Source organism: Ptychodera flava, assembly GCF_041260155.1.
Source record: "Ptychodera flava strain L36383 chromosome 23 unlocalized genomic scaffold, AS_Pfla_20210202 Scaffold_24__1_contigs__length_23054250_pilon, whole genome shotgun sequence".
Taxonomy (NCBI): domain Eukaryota; kingdom Metazoa; phylum Hemichordata; class Enteropneusta; family Ptychoderidae; genus Ptychodera; species Ptychodera flava.
This window is the reverse complement of record NW_027248278.1, coordinates 22,026,500-22,046,491: the sequence shown is the minus strand read 5'-3', so window position 1 is coordinate 22,046,491 and position 19,992 is coordinate 22,026,500. Positions and strand designations below refer to the sequence as shown.

General features: G+C 38.9%; 1 protein-coding gene across 1 annotated transcript; it reads right to left on the bottom strand.

Annotated features, from left to right (window-relative positions):
- Window positions 1-1,205: 1,205 nt before the first annotated feature.
- LOC139125071 (multiple epidermal growth factor-like domains protein 10) lies at window positions 1,206-17,818 on the bottom strand. The gene is made up of 7 exons (XM_070691182.1): window positions 17,131-17,818; window positions 10,547-10,596; window positions 6,081-6,531; window positions 4,358-4,503; window positions 3,573-3,702; window positions 2,395-2,453; window positions 1,206-1,816 (listed from the first exon to the last, which is right to left on the bottom strand). The coding sequence occupies exons 1-7, from the start codon at window positions 17,310-17,312 to the stop codon at window positions 1,638-1,640; spliced, it is 1,197 nt and encodes a 398-aa protein (XP_070547283.1). The 5' UTR covers window positions 17,313-17,818; the 3' UTR covers window positions 1,206-1,637.
- Between the last annotated feature and the right edge of the window lie 2,174 nt (window positions 17,819-19,992).

Genomic DNA, 19,992 nt, shown 5'->3' with positions numbered 1-19,992 from the left:
GCAACTATCAACCACGAACGAAGTCTCCAAAAATATACAACACCTGTTAAACTCAATCAATATGAAAAGGCCATAGTTTATCGAGACGACTATGAATCAAACGGCGTGCCGCGTTGCTAGTCTGTCTTTCTATTTGCCTGTGGACAGACAGATAGGTAGACAGACAGAATCAAATGGCTTCTATTAGAAATGCAAAATTACTGGAATTTATTTCAAAATGAACCATTCCTAATAATTAACATTAAACACATGACTCAAATAGCCCGACATTAAAAACAACTTTAAGCCAATCCAAACTCGTGACGATATTGAAATATTTTGAAAGTGGTCCAATACTATACACTTCTTAACAATTAAAACATTCAATGATAAATGACGGGGCAGAACTTAATGCACCAATTAACAATGAAACAACATTTATAACAAAAATATCCATGATAAGTAATAAATAAACAATATAAAAACGTGCAGCTTGCGAACACCTGAAATGTATACATTAAGTACAGTTGCCATGGCAATGATCGAATTATTCCAATACAATAAACCTGTAAATATAATATTTCTTACTGTTCTGATAATTAACTATGATCAAAATTTTCAAAACTATACCTTCAGGAATATCCAAAGAGATCAATTATTATTGTTCTTATGCCCATGTGATACAATTCTCAGCTGTAAATATGTTTTCGGTCTAAAATTGGCGCGTCTTTTGCCACTCAAAATGATGCATTAAAAGAAATAGCTACAGCATTACAAACTATTAATTTGTGAACTTTTAAATAGTGTATGAATATGTTGGTATACATTTATACATTTATACATGTATGTATGTATGTATGTATGTATGTATTACGTATGTTGAATATGTGTGTGTGGTTGTGTGTTGCGCGCGTTTGTGAATGTACATATGTATATATATATATATATATATATATATATATCTATATATATATATATATATATATATATATATATATATATATATATATATATATATATATACAGTACGCTCTGTGCCCAAGTTCAGAGGTTGCCATAAAGCCATTATGGTGAGGGCACATTGTATACATTTGGTGTGTATATATATATATATATATATATATATATATATATATATATATAAGTATTAAAGAGTATTTATTGCTGAATAAATTTAGAACCCGGTCTCAACCACCATTCATACAATGTATCAACAGAGTGATTCAGGTAAAGCGAGATATATCTTTGTTGAACTTAATTCCAAAGTAGTAGTACTTAATCAATACACAAATATCCTTTTAGGTTACCCTTATAAAACCCCTCAGAGCAATATTTAATGTTCCAATACTGGGGAGAAGAAAGTCACTTTGTCGTTATTAATTTCAGTAAAGTTTAACTGTTTGCGAAGTTATTTTCGTAAACTTGTTTCGCTTGGGCGCAAGTGCCTTGCTAAGATTCGTACAGCCATCTAACAGACAGTGTGTGGCAAACTGTCTCAACGTTTTTGTATAACATAACATTTAATAGCAAGGTAGTTTCAGGGCCGGAAGATTAAATTTATTTGACGGCTTTGTCCCTCTGAGTCCAAACTACTTCCTGCAGTATGTATTTGACAGCGTGCACTAGATGATATGAACACGGGGAGATGACTCTGGTTTTCATTGGCCAGCTTTCAGTCGTGTATACTCTGTCAAAGTCGAAGTCTCGTCTTCGCCGTCTTCGTCACGATACACTGGCAAAGTAGTTTCTTCGTTTTCCTCGTCCACATCATGGTATTCTTTGAATCTGGACGCAGTTTCGTCAGGTGGAATCACACGACCACGTGACGGAATGCCGCCTGCAATGGTGTTCAGTACGTCAGAACATAATGCAAGTATAAGTTTTGTAGGGTTTTTCTCACCAAGGGAGTGAGTGAGTGAGTGAGCCAGTGAGTGAGTCAGTGAGTGAGTCAGTGATTGAGTGAGTAAAGGTATGACGATACGTAGGCTGGTAGAAAAGGTAGCTAGCCACCTTAGTAAGAAGATCAGTCAGTCAGTCAGCCAGCCAGTACGTAAGTATGTAGGTAGTTAGGTGTGCGAACAGGTGTGTATTTGCATTTCTACAGCGCATTGCTCGCATATCTATTTTAAATGGTTTGACGATCTTGTTCCATCAAGTCGTTGAACACGATTAGAACTAATTTCGGATAATTGGATGGCGAAGTATGTCGGTTCAATCTGCAAACATAACATCATCTGCATTTCTTTTTAAGCCACACTCTTGTTTTTATGAGTAGTTTGTAACATCACAACATTCAGCTACAGGGCAACTAACACTTTTGAGAAATTTGAAAAATACAAGGATCCAATTATCCCAAATTAGTTCCAATCGTGTTGTTGTAAAAATTTGGAAAATACCACAATGCCTTAGACTTACCGAATTCGATTTGATCATCTTCGTTTTGCAGTCGCGGACCTTTGAATCTGCTGACACAACTGAATAAATCAGAAAACAAACATCAACAAGTCATAAATAGGCAACCAGACACAATCTTTCGACTAGCGACTGTGATGGATTATGCATTTTAGATTATCGTCGATCTAATTCTTCGTTAACATTTACAAGAAAATCCGATCAGCAAAATGTTAGGTCTCAGGTCCCGCGTCCACAGACTACCAACTTTTCCCTGGGGCTACCAAAGTTCATGAAATGGTAGCCCACACGGACTACAAAAGACCAGGACATAAATTCAGTCAGTACTTGCGTGCAATGTCAAATATCTAAACTGACGTACTTGAATGACAGGCACTGGAAGTGATGGTCAATGAAAACGCATTTTCATTGCATTTTGATCATAATGTATCAATCACAGACAATATGTCTCCTCCCTACAGAAAGCCCATGGTCTATTTTAGCACTGCTACAGTATGTCTAGTCTCGACGTGCTGAGAAGGTCGTGGTCGTTCTCATGGCGACTATCAAAATTTTCATACAACTCTGAGAATGAAAAAAGTTGTCAATAGATCACCAAACTTTTGATTATTTTTGTTGTCAATTAGGCCATAGAAGATCGTTTCTGTGTCACCGCGTGTGTCATTTCAGAACCTGCTCGTCATGGCATTTTTGTGGGTTACATACTAATCAGTACAGCTATCCTTGATATCCCTGTTTGCATGTCCAAAAATGCTAAACAGAAAACGGAAGTATTATGCAGCCAGTGATAAAAGACAATAACTGTTGTATCAATAGTGCCAAACCAGCATTGTTAAGAAAAAAGGGAAAAAAAGAAAACCGCGTCACCGCATCACTTTTGCTGAATGTCAAGGACCAGAAACATTTTTTTTTGGGGGGGGCTTATACCTGTTTCCTTTTGGTACTAGGTGTGTAAGTATTCACATCAAATGACTAGAAAATTCACTTCATGGGCAGAATCTTGAAAAACTGCTTTTTCTTGTCTGGTTAATGAAAAACAATATCCCTAAACTAAAATATGCATGGGCTACCAGCCATTGTCACTGGGCTACCAACTTCAGAAAATGGTAGCCCAAGTGAACTACCAGGGAAAAAGTTAATTTCCGGCCCTGGGTCTGTAGGTACTCATAGAAGTGTCATACCTGGCCATGCGCAGTTTGACTTCCCGTCGGTACAAGATTAAACTTATAACGAGGACAACGTTCAACACTCCGACCAGCACGTACATCAGAACGTGGAGGGATTTGACATGCTTTTGGAACAACTTCGAATCTGTGTAAAATGAAAGGTAACAGAATATAATTATTGTTAGGAAATATATTCCTGTATTACGTCATTATTACGACAGCGTCTTACTATAGATACTCAGACAACATTCCTTCAAAGATTTCAGTTTTGAGGCACCGCTTCTTATCACTGTTTATTTTACCAACCAGAGATTCCATCTGCTAAATTCATCATGTGCCTTTCTTGTGACGCATAGACACTTTCGCGCCAAAAGTGCTTTATCAACGGGAACCCCGGCCCTTCCCAAATCAGAGACATTTCAACCCTCAACAGAGACGCTTCACGTCACTGGACGCTATGTACGGTCTCTCACCCAAGCGTTATGCTTCATTGTATTAGACAATGTCTATTAATAGCCGACTTCGTCTCCCGACTGCTTTCTCAGACCTGGTCATACTCCACACATTTATAGTGTTTGGAAAGTAGGACCAACGATTGAGAAATTTAGATACTGCAATGTGTGGTGTTGTAGTACTGCTTAGTCATCGAAGAATACTAGTATCATTAATTATCATGGATTACAAATGAAATTTCCTTCGCAGTATTAATAACCGTTTATTCAATCCATAATCTCAAACATGATTTCTTTACCATTGTTGTCAGCCCATCGGTATGTGTGCATATTAATAATAGAGGATACCTGAATAAAATTGGCAGTTGGTTCCTGAATACGAGTCCTTGCATGTACAGTTGCCGGACACGTGGTCGCACTCTCCATCGTTGGCACATGAACACTGGTACAGACAGTTCCCACCGTAGGAGTTGTCCGGACACAGCTCTTCACATCTGAAAGGGAATAGAAAATTTTGACATGGTCATATGAATAAGTATTTGGCTAAGAAACGCCTGCGTATTAGGGATCGTCCTCGATATGGAAGAGTATAATGAACTTGTATATGGTTGAATTATCACGTGACAAAATAGGCGCTATTGAACATGACATCACCGTTCTATGTGTTTGTCCGAAGTCTGTTGCAAAAAGTTTAAAACTACGTGCACAAGAATGACGAAGCTAGTACTTTGATAAGGCCGTGGTCGCTGTCTTCAGTCATTTAGGCCTAATAAACACAGATGCGAAACAGAAGTTATCGCACAGTATAAATACAACCGTGTTATATTGTATGTAAAATGCTATATGAAGTATCATTAACCTCACTCATTCAGCGTGCACTGCCATTGGTTAAACAAGACTCACGTGACATGTAAAAGAACGTGATGATGCCCTCTGCGAATGTGATGATGCCCACTGCGAACTTGATGATGCCCTGTGCATTTGATATTACATGGATGACGTCATTTTACTTACTGGGTATCCTTGCTGCGCAAAACAATTGTTGTTCGCTTTTTGTACTTTGCAGTTGGCAACTTATGGCTGCGAAATGTCATGCAGAGCTGTCACCGGCACAGTTAGACGATATTTTGATGCAAGTAAACAGCAAACGAACGAAAATGGCAACAAGGAATGCAATTTTTGTGTTCAGCGATTATGCAACCAACAAATTTGGATACGCCACCGAGGAGATCGGCCAACTTTAGCGGCAACCCTAGACACGACTGACAACATTTTACGGTGAGGTCCGGACTCAGAAGGCGACCTGTACTCGAAGAAGTCATTGTGTTTTTGTTTCTTTGCATTTTTGCTTGTTCGGTGTAAAAAAATAATAACACATGAGAGCAAGGGTAATATCACGATTTTTTTGCCTGCCCAAGGGTGGTGGTCATGATCGAAATACTGATGATGCCCGAGCCGTAGGCGAGGGCATCATCAGTATTTCGATCATGACCACCGTCCTTGGGCAGGCAATAAATTGTGATATTGCCCTCGCTCTCGTGTGTTATTATTTAATTATATCATACCAGTATATCGATGGTGCAAATACAGAGATCTGATTGGTCAAGACGTGAAAACAACCGTGGTATATTTTATGATATATCACGCCTGGCACACTCGCGAGCTCTCGGCAAGAGCAAAAATCCAATTTTGACGTTCCATGCTTGAATTTCAATATACTGTTATGATATAATAGCAATAAAGCACATCCAGCGACAGTATACCACTCGATTTGACTAGTTCACTTCATATGTGCATTCGCTATAGCTCGTGCATATATATTGTAAACTGTTCAAAATCTCGTGCTATAGCCTACCATCGCTGGGTGTGTTTTATTGCTTAATCACATCTACAACTATACTCTATCTTGTCCATCGTATTTTGTGGTCGCTAGCTGGAAGTCCATCTTTTACCAGCGAGTTCAAAGAACTTTTCATGCAAATACTTACCGGGATGGCAGGTCAAAGTTTGGGGGCAAAACACAAGCTTATCGCTTGGAGATTTGAAATGATGTGTGACCTGTGTCACCTACCTGTCACCTGTGTAACCTGGGTCACACAAACACCCAAGCACTGAGTCGCAGACTCCATGGACACATACGGGACATTGTCCACACTTGTAGCCATAGTAACCAGTCGGGCAAGGTTCTGAGCAGTTTTGGCCTTGGAATCCCGGGTTACAGCGATTTTCGCAGTTGTTGCCATAGGAACCCTCCGCGCACGGCTGATCACAATAGTCGCCCCGCCAGCCGACGGCACACAGACAATCACGCCTCCTGATTGGGTCACAGATGTGTCCGTTGTAACAGTACAAACATTTAGTACGGCAATAGTCCATGTGAGGCACAACTTGACACGAGGTGCATTGTGGGCCGTCCCAGTAGGTCGGGCAAGAACACTGACCTGTGACTCCGTCACACTTGGCACCGTTAAAACAGTTGCATTTCTGACGGCACTCGTTGCCATACCAACCGGCTGCACACTCTACAAATTCAAAAATACAAATTCCTGTGAATTAAAACACGTCCTCACTACACAGTCAATACGTGGCATTACTGCTTTACATGACCAAAACATCTTCGACCACCTTAACTCTTTGAGCGCCAAAGTCAATTTTGTCGGCCCCAGTCATTTTTTAAAGATTTTTGCTAAAATTTTGATGAAAAACTTTAGCTAACAATGTGTAATGTCTATTTGGTCCAAAATTATCAAAAATATTACAGAAAAGTTCATAAAAACTGGTAAAATGTTGTACTAAAATTTTACAGTGGGAAAAATTACAGCACTTAAGGGGTAATAGATACGTAGACTTCTAAAAGAAAATTGTGACTACCATCTTCAGCTATTTTCCAGTAAACAGATCCGGCGTTCCCGTTGTTATTAAAGTTAATCCGAACTATGTGACCGAAATCAGGAAGAACACCCTGTGGAAATGTTACGTTCTGTCAGTTGAAAATAGATCGACACAAATTGTAGTCAAGAGAAAGAATCAGTAAGTTTTTTAAGCCATCGAAAGTCTGCCTCGGGCGCAGCAATTTCACTTATCAGAAAGAAATGAACGTGCATGGCATATTGACAACATGCATCAGCCTTGAGGATATTCTCGGTGGTCAGATTCCAATTACAACCAATTGAGTCCCATGACTTTTGTATGATTCGACAATTTTGAAAATACTTTTTGCTTAAAGGAAGGAAAGGGTCTGAATACTGAAACCGTTGGAATAGAGAGAGCATTTCTCAAACAGACCAGGGCAATGAACGGCCAGTTTTATGACACCGATCAAATGTATGCATTGTAGCGTAACGAAACTACATTTAAAAGTGTTTAACTTTCGTTGATAATCCATTATGCCGATGGGGAATGACAATACTGCTTTCAAAACACATTATTTCATTATCGTCATAAAACATACTGTGTCTGCCTGCAAAATGATAAACCGCGCAGACTTCGTGTTGAGTCAAAAGTTGTGACTTACAGCCGGTTGGAAAAGTCATTTAATTTAATTTACGCGTACTGAATTTTTAATGCGGCATTATATTTGTCCATTCGATGTGTTGTCTAGCGATAAAATGAATTGCTAAAGATATCCATGTGTGTTAAACGTGATGAACCGGTGATGTGCTGAAGTTTCGGATTAACAGTTTGCGAAACAGCGTTTCTGTGTTGATAGAGCGTCTGTCAATATGACTCGATTCCACGGCTAACTATGAGTGTTTATGCGACCACTAAACTCTGGCCGCCCGAAGATTTCTTATCATTTCTGCGCGCCTATAATTAACTATTTGAAGGGCCTTCCAGTTAAAAGGGCATTGCTTATTTCAAAAGCCCTGCCTTTTGTTAAACCGCGGCTGCCCTATTTCGGGTCACTAACTCGACACATGGTAGCGATGTCGGCCTAATTCTGTTCCATCACATAGCAACGACTGATGTTGGTATGATTTAAATATTTTGGTCGATAAGTCCTCATCAGTAATTTTGTAAGAGAGACAGATGATAGTGCCGTGCCCATGTACACAGACGATTTATAAACACACATTTGTATGGTTTCGATACTCACGGAGTAACACTTCGTGGCCGGTTTTAAGTTTGTTTTGGTTTGCTTTTGTTGTGCTTTTTCAGTTATGAGCGGGGGTGTGAAATCGTGACATCTTAGACGACTGTGACCGTGAAATTAGCATTCTGCTGAAAGACGCGATGTATATTTCTCCCGAGATTTCTGGGGATTACTAGACAATGAGATCTTGTTAAAGGTAGTATGAGTCTAGAAAGTAAAAGACTTAAACTTTTGCTCAAACTTTCCTGAATGAAACTTTCAATCATTCCCTTACCACATCAACAATAAAATTATGGGATCACCGTGCAAAGTTTGGAATCAGCGAAACAAATTGCCCAACATTTTGCGATATTTGAAATTCAAAATGGACGCCATCCCTGTTTTAACTCTATGGAGGGATAAATTAAATTTCGGATTTTCGAAAAAACTTAGACGGTAACAGTTTTTCTTTCTCCAAGGGCTTTAAAATGAGCCCCTACAAGTGGTAGATCAGAAAAGAATTGTAGAAATTTGAGAGTCCGAATATCTGTCCCCCAGGCGCGTTCTATCATAGACAGTAGTTTCTCTACTGTCTATGGTTCTACCTTAATTGGAGACTTGACGCCGGTAGAATGGAGGTCCAGTGCTAAATTTCCGAATTGGAACGCTTTCTGAGGTATAAAGTCAGCCCTGACATTGTCTTCTGTCAAGAATGAATTTTCCTGCCATACTGTACAATTCGTTCGTATGGTCGACAAGTAATAAGCATTGTATTCTAATGACACATTAACATATGTAAAAATATTGCTGACTCTTTTCAACTTGAGTTCACTGAAGGTGCTTGTATTACAACCTGAGGACGCTGTGAAACGTCAGACGCAGAAACGACGTGCCGTGGCAGATCAGGACAAATTCATCTGCAGTGGATTGCACATGCGTATTGGATCACTGCTTCTATCCGATGTAACACCGATAAAAATATCGCCTAACCCACGCGGTTCAGTGCAGATCGCTTTAATTGCACGCCCACACACGATATCGAACAATGGCGGGAATTCATCGGCGGCTGTGAAACACACCTGCCTCATAAACACATCGAAACTAAACTCTTTATCTTTGGAAGGGTCGCTGGTTTGTGAGACTCGGTCACTCGTTTCGACATTCTGTTTGAAGGTGGCGTGGGCTTCGCTAGAGTTTTTCGGAAACTAAAACTGTTACAATGCCATTCTGCCCTGCTGCTTGTGACCTCATTTTGAAGTCTACGACATAAATGAAGTTCCTTTTCCTTTATTTTTTGCGCAAAATTGAAAATTTGATTTTCCTGTAAGATAACATGGGAAAGGGGACCGCCCATTATAATATGGAGTAAACCCCAAACTTGCTCATCACCCTAGAATTTTGTTCTTGATTTTGAAAGACAGTGATTTCAAATTTCTCAAGCGGCGACTGAGTGAAAGTTTAATATTTTGAGAACTACCTTAAGGTTAAACTCGATGGTTCCGGTCTGTACATAGTAGGATTTCAACTCTTTTACAACCGAGAACGGCGATTGAAATTCTGAACAATATATCAATTTGGCAGGAAGAGTTCAAAGTTTACTGGGCAAAGCAAAATTCCGTCATCAAGAACCTTGGTTCACAGTAATGACAGTATTGAAAATTAAATTGTACCCATAGTGCTACAATTGGCCCTGCAGCCCTTTAGAAATTCAGCTTATGAAATCAAAATTTAAAATGCTGGCTTAGGGAGGTGCATAATCCAGTTGGATATAATTTCGAATGTATTCAATACGCTTACACAGGCCTTAAAGCGATAAACAACTGTACTTTGTAATTGTGCGAACGATTTTGTCAGCACGTTGTGGACACGAGATGTCTTAACCTCAACAATGTCGACATGTTGTGTTGTGAATTACATACTGTGAGTGTGACCTCGGTGACGGCGACTATCTCGGGGTCATTTCCGATTTCCGACCTTCAGACCTCTTGAGCTTATTTGCATTGGCATTCACCGATAATTCTACAAAGCTTCCCCTTTACTGTATATCACAGTGGACCGGCAGAGGCCGGGGGCAGAGGAGGCTTAATAGATTACAGTGGCCATCTTTCTTTGCACTGTGTTATCACAACAGGTATCAGGTCTCGACCGGCAACGCGTGACCTTGGTAACATTCTGACACTGTGTAACCCCTTCTCTTTTCCCAAACTTGGTTTCATGCAGTCTTAAGGAAGGTAATAAATGAACCGGAAAATCGAAAGCCCTGCAAGCAAGGTTAGTGCACCCGTCGTATTACATCGTACAACAACAATGCTGAATAGGCAAAATCAGCGAAAATGCACGCAAGGTGGTTTTGGTTTCATTACGTCAGAGGAAATGACTCCAACGAGCCGTTTGGCCGAAGGCAGCAGCGCCCTCAACAAATATACTGGACAAATAGCTAGGACCATGTTTGAGGGCGTACTTACCTACACACGTTCCGTCAAGAGGATAAAATCCATCACAACATCTGTAGCTACTGTTAATACACAAAGAGATCAGTTAGGTTAATGCATGTGAGAAAAGTATTAATTATACACAGTTATGTTGTTTATGATTGTTAAATATATATATATATATATATATATATATATATATATATATATATATATATATATATATATATATATATATATAATATATATTGCTAGACGTGGAACTTGTCGTGATTACTCTACAGACTGTTTCATGCGCTTGGCAATCGTCAGGAGTGATGTTGGCGGGCTCGTTGCTACCTATATATAGGGTCAGGTGTATATGCAAACGAGATACAAGATACAAGATAAACAAGATACTTAGGGGTTATTACACGAAGTTTGGGCGATACCGCGTCGTATTCGAGTGATGTGTCCGTATTTTGACGAGTTGCGCAGCAACGAGTCAAAATACGGACACATCACGAGAATACGACGCGGTATCGCCCTAACTTCGTGTAATAACCCCTTTATCATACATGCATATATATTTGATGACCGTTTTTGTTGGGACTCTCCGTATCATGAGCGAAAGCAGCAGAAAACGATCCTTCTTTTTTTCCTTATGTAATGTTACAGCGATGGTTGAAAAGGCGTGATGGGCGATGTCTCACTCAATGATATCAGTCCGCATAAGGGCAATGCCATTCGATTAGAGGGGGTTTGGTAAAAAATAGCATGTAAAATTTCATTATTTAGTTATAAATGTTGTATTCATCGATAAGTGTACGTTAGCAAAGAGTTTAAAAACGATTGGTAGACTTGGGTGGTAGAATCTGAAGGAACTTATGTTTGCTTTTCATACGTGAAAATATACGGAACCCATTAAAAAGTCATGTGGTCCTAGAACATCCACAGTTGACCCGCTGGTGACCCGCTTGCCCTACGTCCCGATCAGCTGGTTTTCAGCGCGAAAATGGTTGAACAATCATTCCCATGCATCCATAAAAACGATTTGGATATGGTAGCAGTCAGTCAGATCAGAACAAAAAGCACGTATTTTGGTACTTGTTGGACTCTAAGCAATTTAGGAAGTGTTTTCAGTGAGCAGATGGGGAACAGAGTCGACAACACGTGAACTTGAAGTGAGTACGCTTTAACAATTTATTGATCAATTTGATGTACATACAATTTTGGTATCGTTACAATAAACATTTAAAAGCAAATTTCTGTGTCAAAATTGCGTTCCTATATAGTCAATAAACTTGTCGAAACTATTAAAAAACTAAAATTTCACTTTCATAACGATAATTTAATATGGTGGGATTCAACAATAAAACTTCAATTTGTTCAAAGAACAACATTTTCAATATTCAATACTCCGAATCACTATCCGAATCGAGCACATAAATGCGTTTTCTCTTTGGTTTACTTTCGATTACATTGTCGGATCTGGGTGGATTGATGGTAATATTGAATGTACCACCCGTTATTGTTGTACCAGCGCCAAACAGTGAACTTAATTTACAATTTTGGGGTTCATCTGAAGATTGAGTGTTCATTGTGTTCGCTGATGTGGATGTATTTAGCTGAGAGTGAGATGTGTCGGAACTCATGTTGCTCATGATGGCGGACATTTTTAGCTGCTGCTTCTGTGAAACTGTGGCGTAGTGGGTGATACTGTTAATATTCTTATGCGCTGTGAGTTGCATTATTTGGGTTGGAGGTACGTCAGCATTATTCAATTCCGTCACGAGGGTCTTCCGAGCTGAATGATTGGTTTTCTTTCCGCTGAGATTTGCAGCCAGTGCCATGGTTTTCATCAGGCCTCTGAGAGAATTGATACCGAGTCGCTGGTTCTTGTACCAGTTGCCATCCCCGCAGACTTTGTAATTTATAGCAAGGTATACCGGACTGTCAACTGCAAGCATTGACTTTGGACGCATTTTGATGAATTTCTTAAAAGCAGCGACAGGACATCTATCCGAATTTGCTTTATTTTCGTACATTCTGGGCTTTATTTTTCTGGTGTTTCGTGGGTTTTCTCCTTGTCTTGTCTTCGTCTGGCGTTCTATGTTGTATTCGATGTATTTCACAGAATCACCATCGATCACTTCTTCTCCCTCAACGATATCACCAAGTTCCATGTTGTAGTGTTCCTGTACACCTCGTAGGCCAAATTGCGTTGTGAGGAACCACCACACGGTGTTTTGAAGCGCCGACGGACTATGCATTCCGAGTTGGCCGGTGTTGTATAGTTCACCGATGTCGTCGGCAGTTAGTGGTTCGGTTTATTCGGCGCGTTACCCTTGCCCATGGCTTTCAGATTTCTTTTTTCGGCAGCAAGGACCCGTCGAGTTCCTTCGAAAGGAGCATCAGTTTTTACACTCCACTGATATTTGTTTTCTCGCAAAACACGATCAATTGAGTTGAAGAAACTGTGCAGTGTCTCCGGTTCATATTCGGTTCCATCTCGTTTTCTTGTACTGTAGAAGTATTTGCTCAGGAGTTGGTCTAGTTCATTCGGTGGAATTAGGTGGATTTCACGATATTCGGACTGAGTCAAATTAAGCCACGTTCGAAGCTGATTTATGTCAGTTCGGTGCTTTCGGATTGTGTTCTTTGGAATTTGATTTCTGATAAAGTCATTCATTTCTTCATTCGACGCTTGACAATTGCCATACCTTTCGATGCTACCGGTGTTGTTATTGTTGTTGCTGCCGCTACTCTGTGGTATCGGCGTTGGCTTGGTGTCGATGTCGTGCTGACCTTGAGAATTTGGCCCATTTGTACCTTCCTGACGATAAATGTCCCACCACAGGATTTGTTGGCGAGTAGTTTGACTATCAGGGTAATAATACTGCTCCTCCTCAAGAAGATCTGAGAACAGCTGTTCCGCCATGATGCACTCTCAGCTTGGGCTAAACGCAGACGACGCACAAAACACCATGGCAACTGATATTCCGTCGTACATATTTTGGTCAAAATACTTGCAAATTTTTATTCTTTATAATTATTTTAGCCTAAACATACTTGGAATTAAATATAGTCGCCAAAACTGACAGTTAAAAATGAAACTATATTTCATGAGACAAGTTTCAGATATTTTTAGTTCACTCGATCAGCTGTTCTATGTAAACATCTCAGCGCGTGCACCATGCTGAAAATAGTTCCGGTCAGAGTGAAAATATAATCCATATTTTCACTAGTTAAAATACCGGTTCATATCTACTCTTACTGAACAAAAGGAAAATGGCAATACAGACATAGCATGTATGATAAATATATATATATATATATATATATATATATATATATATATATATATATATATATATATATATATATATAATATATATATATATATATATATGTATATTGATATGTTCTCATATATATTATATATATATATATATATATATATATATATATATATATATATATATATATATATATATATATATATATATATATATATATATATATATAAACGCACACTATCACATCCGGTTGTTTGATCCGTACGTATTTTAATGAACTTACAACACAACATTTCGCTCCAAAACTTGAGCTTCTTGAGGTGTACCATGTAATTGAATATACCGCCGTGGGTGTACTGAAAGATAAATGCTTTTAATACAGATCAGGTGCCGCCCACTGGTAAATTTCATGAATATCGCAAAATCAACACAAAACATGTTCTGAGGGCTAATATACCGATTTTTCTTAATTTTGACCTTGATCTAAACTTAGGAGGGGAAAGTTGAGCTGTTCGTAACCACCCTCCCACTGGCATACATTGAAAATGTGCCCTAGCACTGAATTTTGATGCCCACTGCCTTCCGGTATACATGCCCGCTCCCCACTCCCCACATCACTTCAAGCTCCCCGCTGCTCTCTCCCAACTAATGAAATTCCTCGTTGCCAACTAGATGCCCACTAGGCAATCCAGATCAACGCAAAACCGTACCAGCAGTTAGCAGTATACCTTAGAACATTGCTCCCCTCTAAGTTAGGCGCTTTATTTCTCACCAAGTTCCATCAACCACGCCGCTTTCCCCTCCCTCCACGTATTTTACGGTGTCCACTATCAAATATTTTGTCCCCTCCCGCTGAAAGTAATGACATTTCTTCCCCGCCCACAGTAAATATCGATATTTTCTCCCCGCCTGCTGATTAGTTTTGATATTTGCACGCCTGCTGAAAAACGTCGCACGAACACCTTTTTGCACGAACAGCTTAGTTGGCGGCACCTGACAGATGTAAGTAATAGAGAAAAGTAGCACTTTTCAGACCTTGAAACTATGGAATTTTTTTACAAAGGCAATCAAAGATGGCGTTATAATGAGTGATTTTGAGACTGATGTACACAGCGTGCAGTCCGACGCCCAAGGTTGGATTATGGCGTGCGGATATGCAGGTGAGTGGCTCTTTATGCTGTCGGGAAATGGACTAAGGGGGCGCTGTCGAAACTTACTTGAATATTGGACGGATTTTTAAGCCAGCGGGTGAAAGTGTATTGAGTTTCTGGATCCATAGTGATTCTAGTCGTTTTCGGAGTTTATCATCCGGCTGACTGATTTGCACTGTTGCATAAATTGTAATATCTTTGATTGAAACGTAGTGTAGGCATATGAGCAAAATTTCTCCGATATTCACCAAATTCAGCTTCTATTGCCAGCTAAGTTTGTATATACATAGACACACACAGAAACACACACACTCAGACACACACAGACACACAGACACAGACACAGACACACACACACACACATATATATATATAATATATATATATATATATATATATATAATGCATCTATGTATATATGTATGCATCTATGTATGTGTGAAAAATATATATATATATATAATATTATTTAATATGATATACTATAATATGGTATAGTATGCTTTAGTATACTAGTAGTACAAAAGACTACGATACAAGAGTATATACGTAAGTAATAAATCACAGCCAGTAACCAGTATGCCTGGAGATTTCATCAGTTCGCGACGTATATGCACAAATGATATCGACTGCATATACGTGGTGAACTGCTCAAAACATAGTGGTATACCCACTGTTAAGGCAGATTATTGTTATTATATCATAACAGCATATGAGATTCCGGCATGAAATGTTATGATATGGAATTTTCTCTAAGTTGGAGCCTGCACATGTTCCAACCGTGCTGTATCGTTAATATAATGGTGTTATTTTCACGTCTCGACCAATCAGATCGCTGTATTTGCGCCATCAATATACTGGTACTAATATACTCATCAATACACTGGTGTAATATACTAAAATATACTCAAATGTACTCAAATATAATATTACAATATTATAATATAATGTAATATAACATACTCAAATATAATATAATATTATGCAATATAATAAAATATAATATAATATAATATAATATAATATAATATAACATAACATAAATATAATATAATATAATATAATATAATATAATATAATATAATATAATATAATATAATATGACACGATAAATGTAACACATTATATTATATATTGCCATATAATATGATTTACATGATTTCGTACGAACTAATGATGATATCGCCGCAGCCTTGACACTCATGACAATTTTTATCAAGAACTCCGGGTACAAATATACGTATTATTTGTATGGTTTATATTGTGCCGGAGATTTTAAAGCGTTTTCATACAACTACGCAAGTATCGCATTCCGTGAAGCGAACCGCAGAGCATCGGTTACTTAGGAAGCTATGCAGTTATGCACTTAACATACCAACTCGAAGGTCATTGCACCGTGGATGACGTAGGAATGGCTATTTTTGTTTCAGCAAAACAATCTACACCAGAGCCATATACATTATCTGAGCAAGAATTCAATTTGCGGGTATTGTTTACATACAAATGTTTTCTCCTGACGAGCCCGCATAAAATACAATGTTGGAAATGAAAGCGTCAGGTGATATCGAGATCACATGCAAGCTTAATGGTTTCGCGTATCGGGAGGTGTTGTGTGGGCAGCTACGTTGGAGCGTTGACGGGTCAATGCTTTTTGTGTTCTGCTGCGAAATACATTTTATAAATATATATAACTTCGTGGAGTAACTTAAAATCGGAGACTAAATTGTCATCTTTTTTTATTTTGATAATATCGAAATTCCGGTCGATAATGGGAGGCATATATCATATATAGCACGTTCGGTTTGTGTTAAAAATTATTTACACAGAGTTTTGTAAAGTGAAGTCGTAAGGTCGGATGGAACCATTGAAGTCAAAGGGGTTTCTTCTGTAGGGACTTTTGAAATGCACGCTCAGATTTATAAACGGTAGCTTTGTTTGTTTTGTAATGCTGTAGCTCTGCGCAGTGTTGACATAAGCGCTAACCTCCCCGACCCCGTGCTTTTTATAATGCATGTTTAAACCTAATACGTGCGAAATATGGTTTACCGGGATGGGAATCATGATTGATTTGTGAAGAAAAAATATCGGTTCAACAAAAATATCATTTACATAGTTTATCAAGAGTGTAACCAGCGCACTTGCTACCTATATTTTTATACTTTATCGAAGGTGATATCTGATATCTTACCCTGTTTTAAGATCCCTGCAGACGTGGTCGCCATCTCGATCAAATTGTGCCGACGACAGACACAAAAATTGTGTCCACACAATAAATCCACACAGAAACCTCTGCCACGTGTTCCTGAAGCCCGCCCTGCTGTCGTCGCGTCGTCCTCCAGCCCGACCCAGTGCAAAAATCCGAACGTTCATTGTCCGATTTGACCGGGCCACCGTCGATTCATATCAGCCGTGTAGATCGTTAACTGTGATGTTAAGTTTAAGGTTACAGACAATAGAATTCATCAGATAACCCAGCTGTGACGACATACGTCATATAGAAACATGTATACGTTCACTTTGCCGGTCGGCGGCCTCACTTTCAGTTGGGTATTTGCATAATCAAGTGGATGCCAGTGCGTGTTCCAACACGTGTGACGTCATCCACCTCACGACTGAACACTCAGCGTTGTCAGGTTTCCCAGGAGCAACATCGATGCAGTGCGTGGTGTTGTTGGTACACTCGTGCTGCTCGTACTGTTTGGCTTGCGTAGATACGTTGATTTGACGGCGAATGGAGAAAATATATTACCGTTCGAATTTGATCACTGACGCGTAAAGTACACACTCCGCTCAGGGGTTTTCGTTATAACATTGGCCATTTTTACGAGATATTATAGTACTCACAGCTCGTAACGAGAGTCCATTCAACATTAAGTGCTCGTGAAACACAGTTAATGGCGTCCCTTTGTGCGACAAGCAAACTCAAAGTTGATAATTAATCGAAAATGACTAGCGGCGTCCGCAAAAATAACCGCTGAAAAACATCAGACAAACAAACGGTTCGTCTGAAAGTCTAACACGTTGAGAATTTATGTGAACGCTTGTCAGTTGTAGAATACGTGGTGGCAGATTATGACACTGTTTTGTATGCTCCACAACGCAGCTTGGCCCTTCAAAGGACGACAAACGAACGCCAATTAGCCGAGTCAGCCATAAACTGCCATGTCAGAATAACAAATTAGACTCGTGAGGATGGCCGCTAATTTAATATTCTTTACCGCTCTGACTTATGTAGGTGTAATTTCTATATGCATTTCTGCTGTAATCTGACTTCATTACTTAAATTTTTCAATGTCAAATGTGTATATATATATATATATATATATATATATATATATATATATATATATACTTCAGGGTTGACTGGAGTGACAAAGAACTGAGTTGTAACTCTGAGTTGAGCGCGAAACTCAGAGTTACAACTCAGTTCTTTGTCACTCCAGTCAACCCTGAAGTACAAATCGCTCTGTGGAATGACCGCATCGAGCACTTTCTCAACCAGCGAGTATTCATAAATATCACCTAGCATTGTAGATATCGACTCATCCTTGCTATGGCAGTGTTTGTATACATTTTACGAGCTCATGCATTCATTCATTATCGAGGCCCTGCTTGATAAGTCGACAGAAGTGAGGTGAACGTCATGTTTATCAAGTTAACGTCCTTACATTCGACAAAACACCTTTAAAAGTTGCGAGACTGTCAGGGATGCTGAATTCTCTTTTCTGTTTGCGCAATCGTGACTTTTAGGGCGTTTGCAGAAGAAAGCACACACATGCACAGACAGACTGACACACACACAGACAGACACACACACACATTTCCTACACACGGTTATTTAGCAACATACTCCAATACCTACTTTACGATAGTCATATTAAAATTATTGAACCACGAAGTAATGTGATCGCGACGAAGTGATGTGATCTTGGTAGTGACCAAAAATATAGCCAACAATAATAACTTGTATCGCTTCAGTGTGTATTAACAATCTATCCAACCTTACCGTCTTGTGAACATTGTAAAAACATGCACACCAAAATAGGCACAATATATGAATATATAAATTCGGACGAAGAAATTCATGTTATGGTCTAACAAATTTTGCTCGCACTATATGGTCTTAGCAGAGTCAAATCAACAGCAACACTTCTTTCATCTAGCACAAAGCAAAAAAGAACAAGAATCTTATATACCTTTGTAATACAGCGTTTATATGTTGAAATGCAACATACAGCAGCCGTTTTGTCGCCAATTTTGTGATTAATAATTGCTCATTACACGATCGATCGATTGATTGATTGATCAACTGACTGATTGAAAGCCGGATTAACTTGTTTGACTGCCGGATTAACTCATTTGATTGTAATCATATAATTGATTGCTAAATTGATTGATTGATTGATATAAGCACTCGTTGAAATCAGCCCACCTTCTTCATACCAGTTTTATCATTATATTAAATTATTTTTCTCAAATCGACTCACCTCACAATTCAACGCCGTATCATGTCAAAGAAACTACCGAGATAACAATTGTGGTTCTTTTTTGACATCTACATTTAATTTGAAATCCAGTGTACATATACATGCTATTAACACAGAGCTCTCACACTGAAATATTATTTCTGAAAGGTTGTAATATAATTTACACCTGGATAAAGGCTCTATAATTACCTAGAAGGTAATAACACGATAATGTTGAGTGGCCGTAGAGGGCGCAGTGAGTGTAGATACTCCACATATACAAAAACACTACTTGTTGACATTGTAAGCTACTATCACTGATTCCACTTTCCATTGGATTCAAAGACCCTTACAGCTTTACTCTTGTTGAAGTTGATTTTCTCTACAAAAACAAGGATTAAAGACAGGACTTGAAATATCTGGATATCATCTTATATTTCGTGAGTCTAAATATAAAAGTAACATCCGATATTTTGAGATAAGGCCAAAGTAATTAAATTCTTTGTTTTGCGTCCTCTCTAAACGGGAAAAGGTACGCGCCTAAGCGGTTGAAAAACACACACGAGAAAATTAACACAATGTAA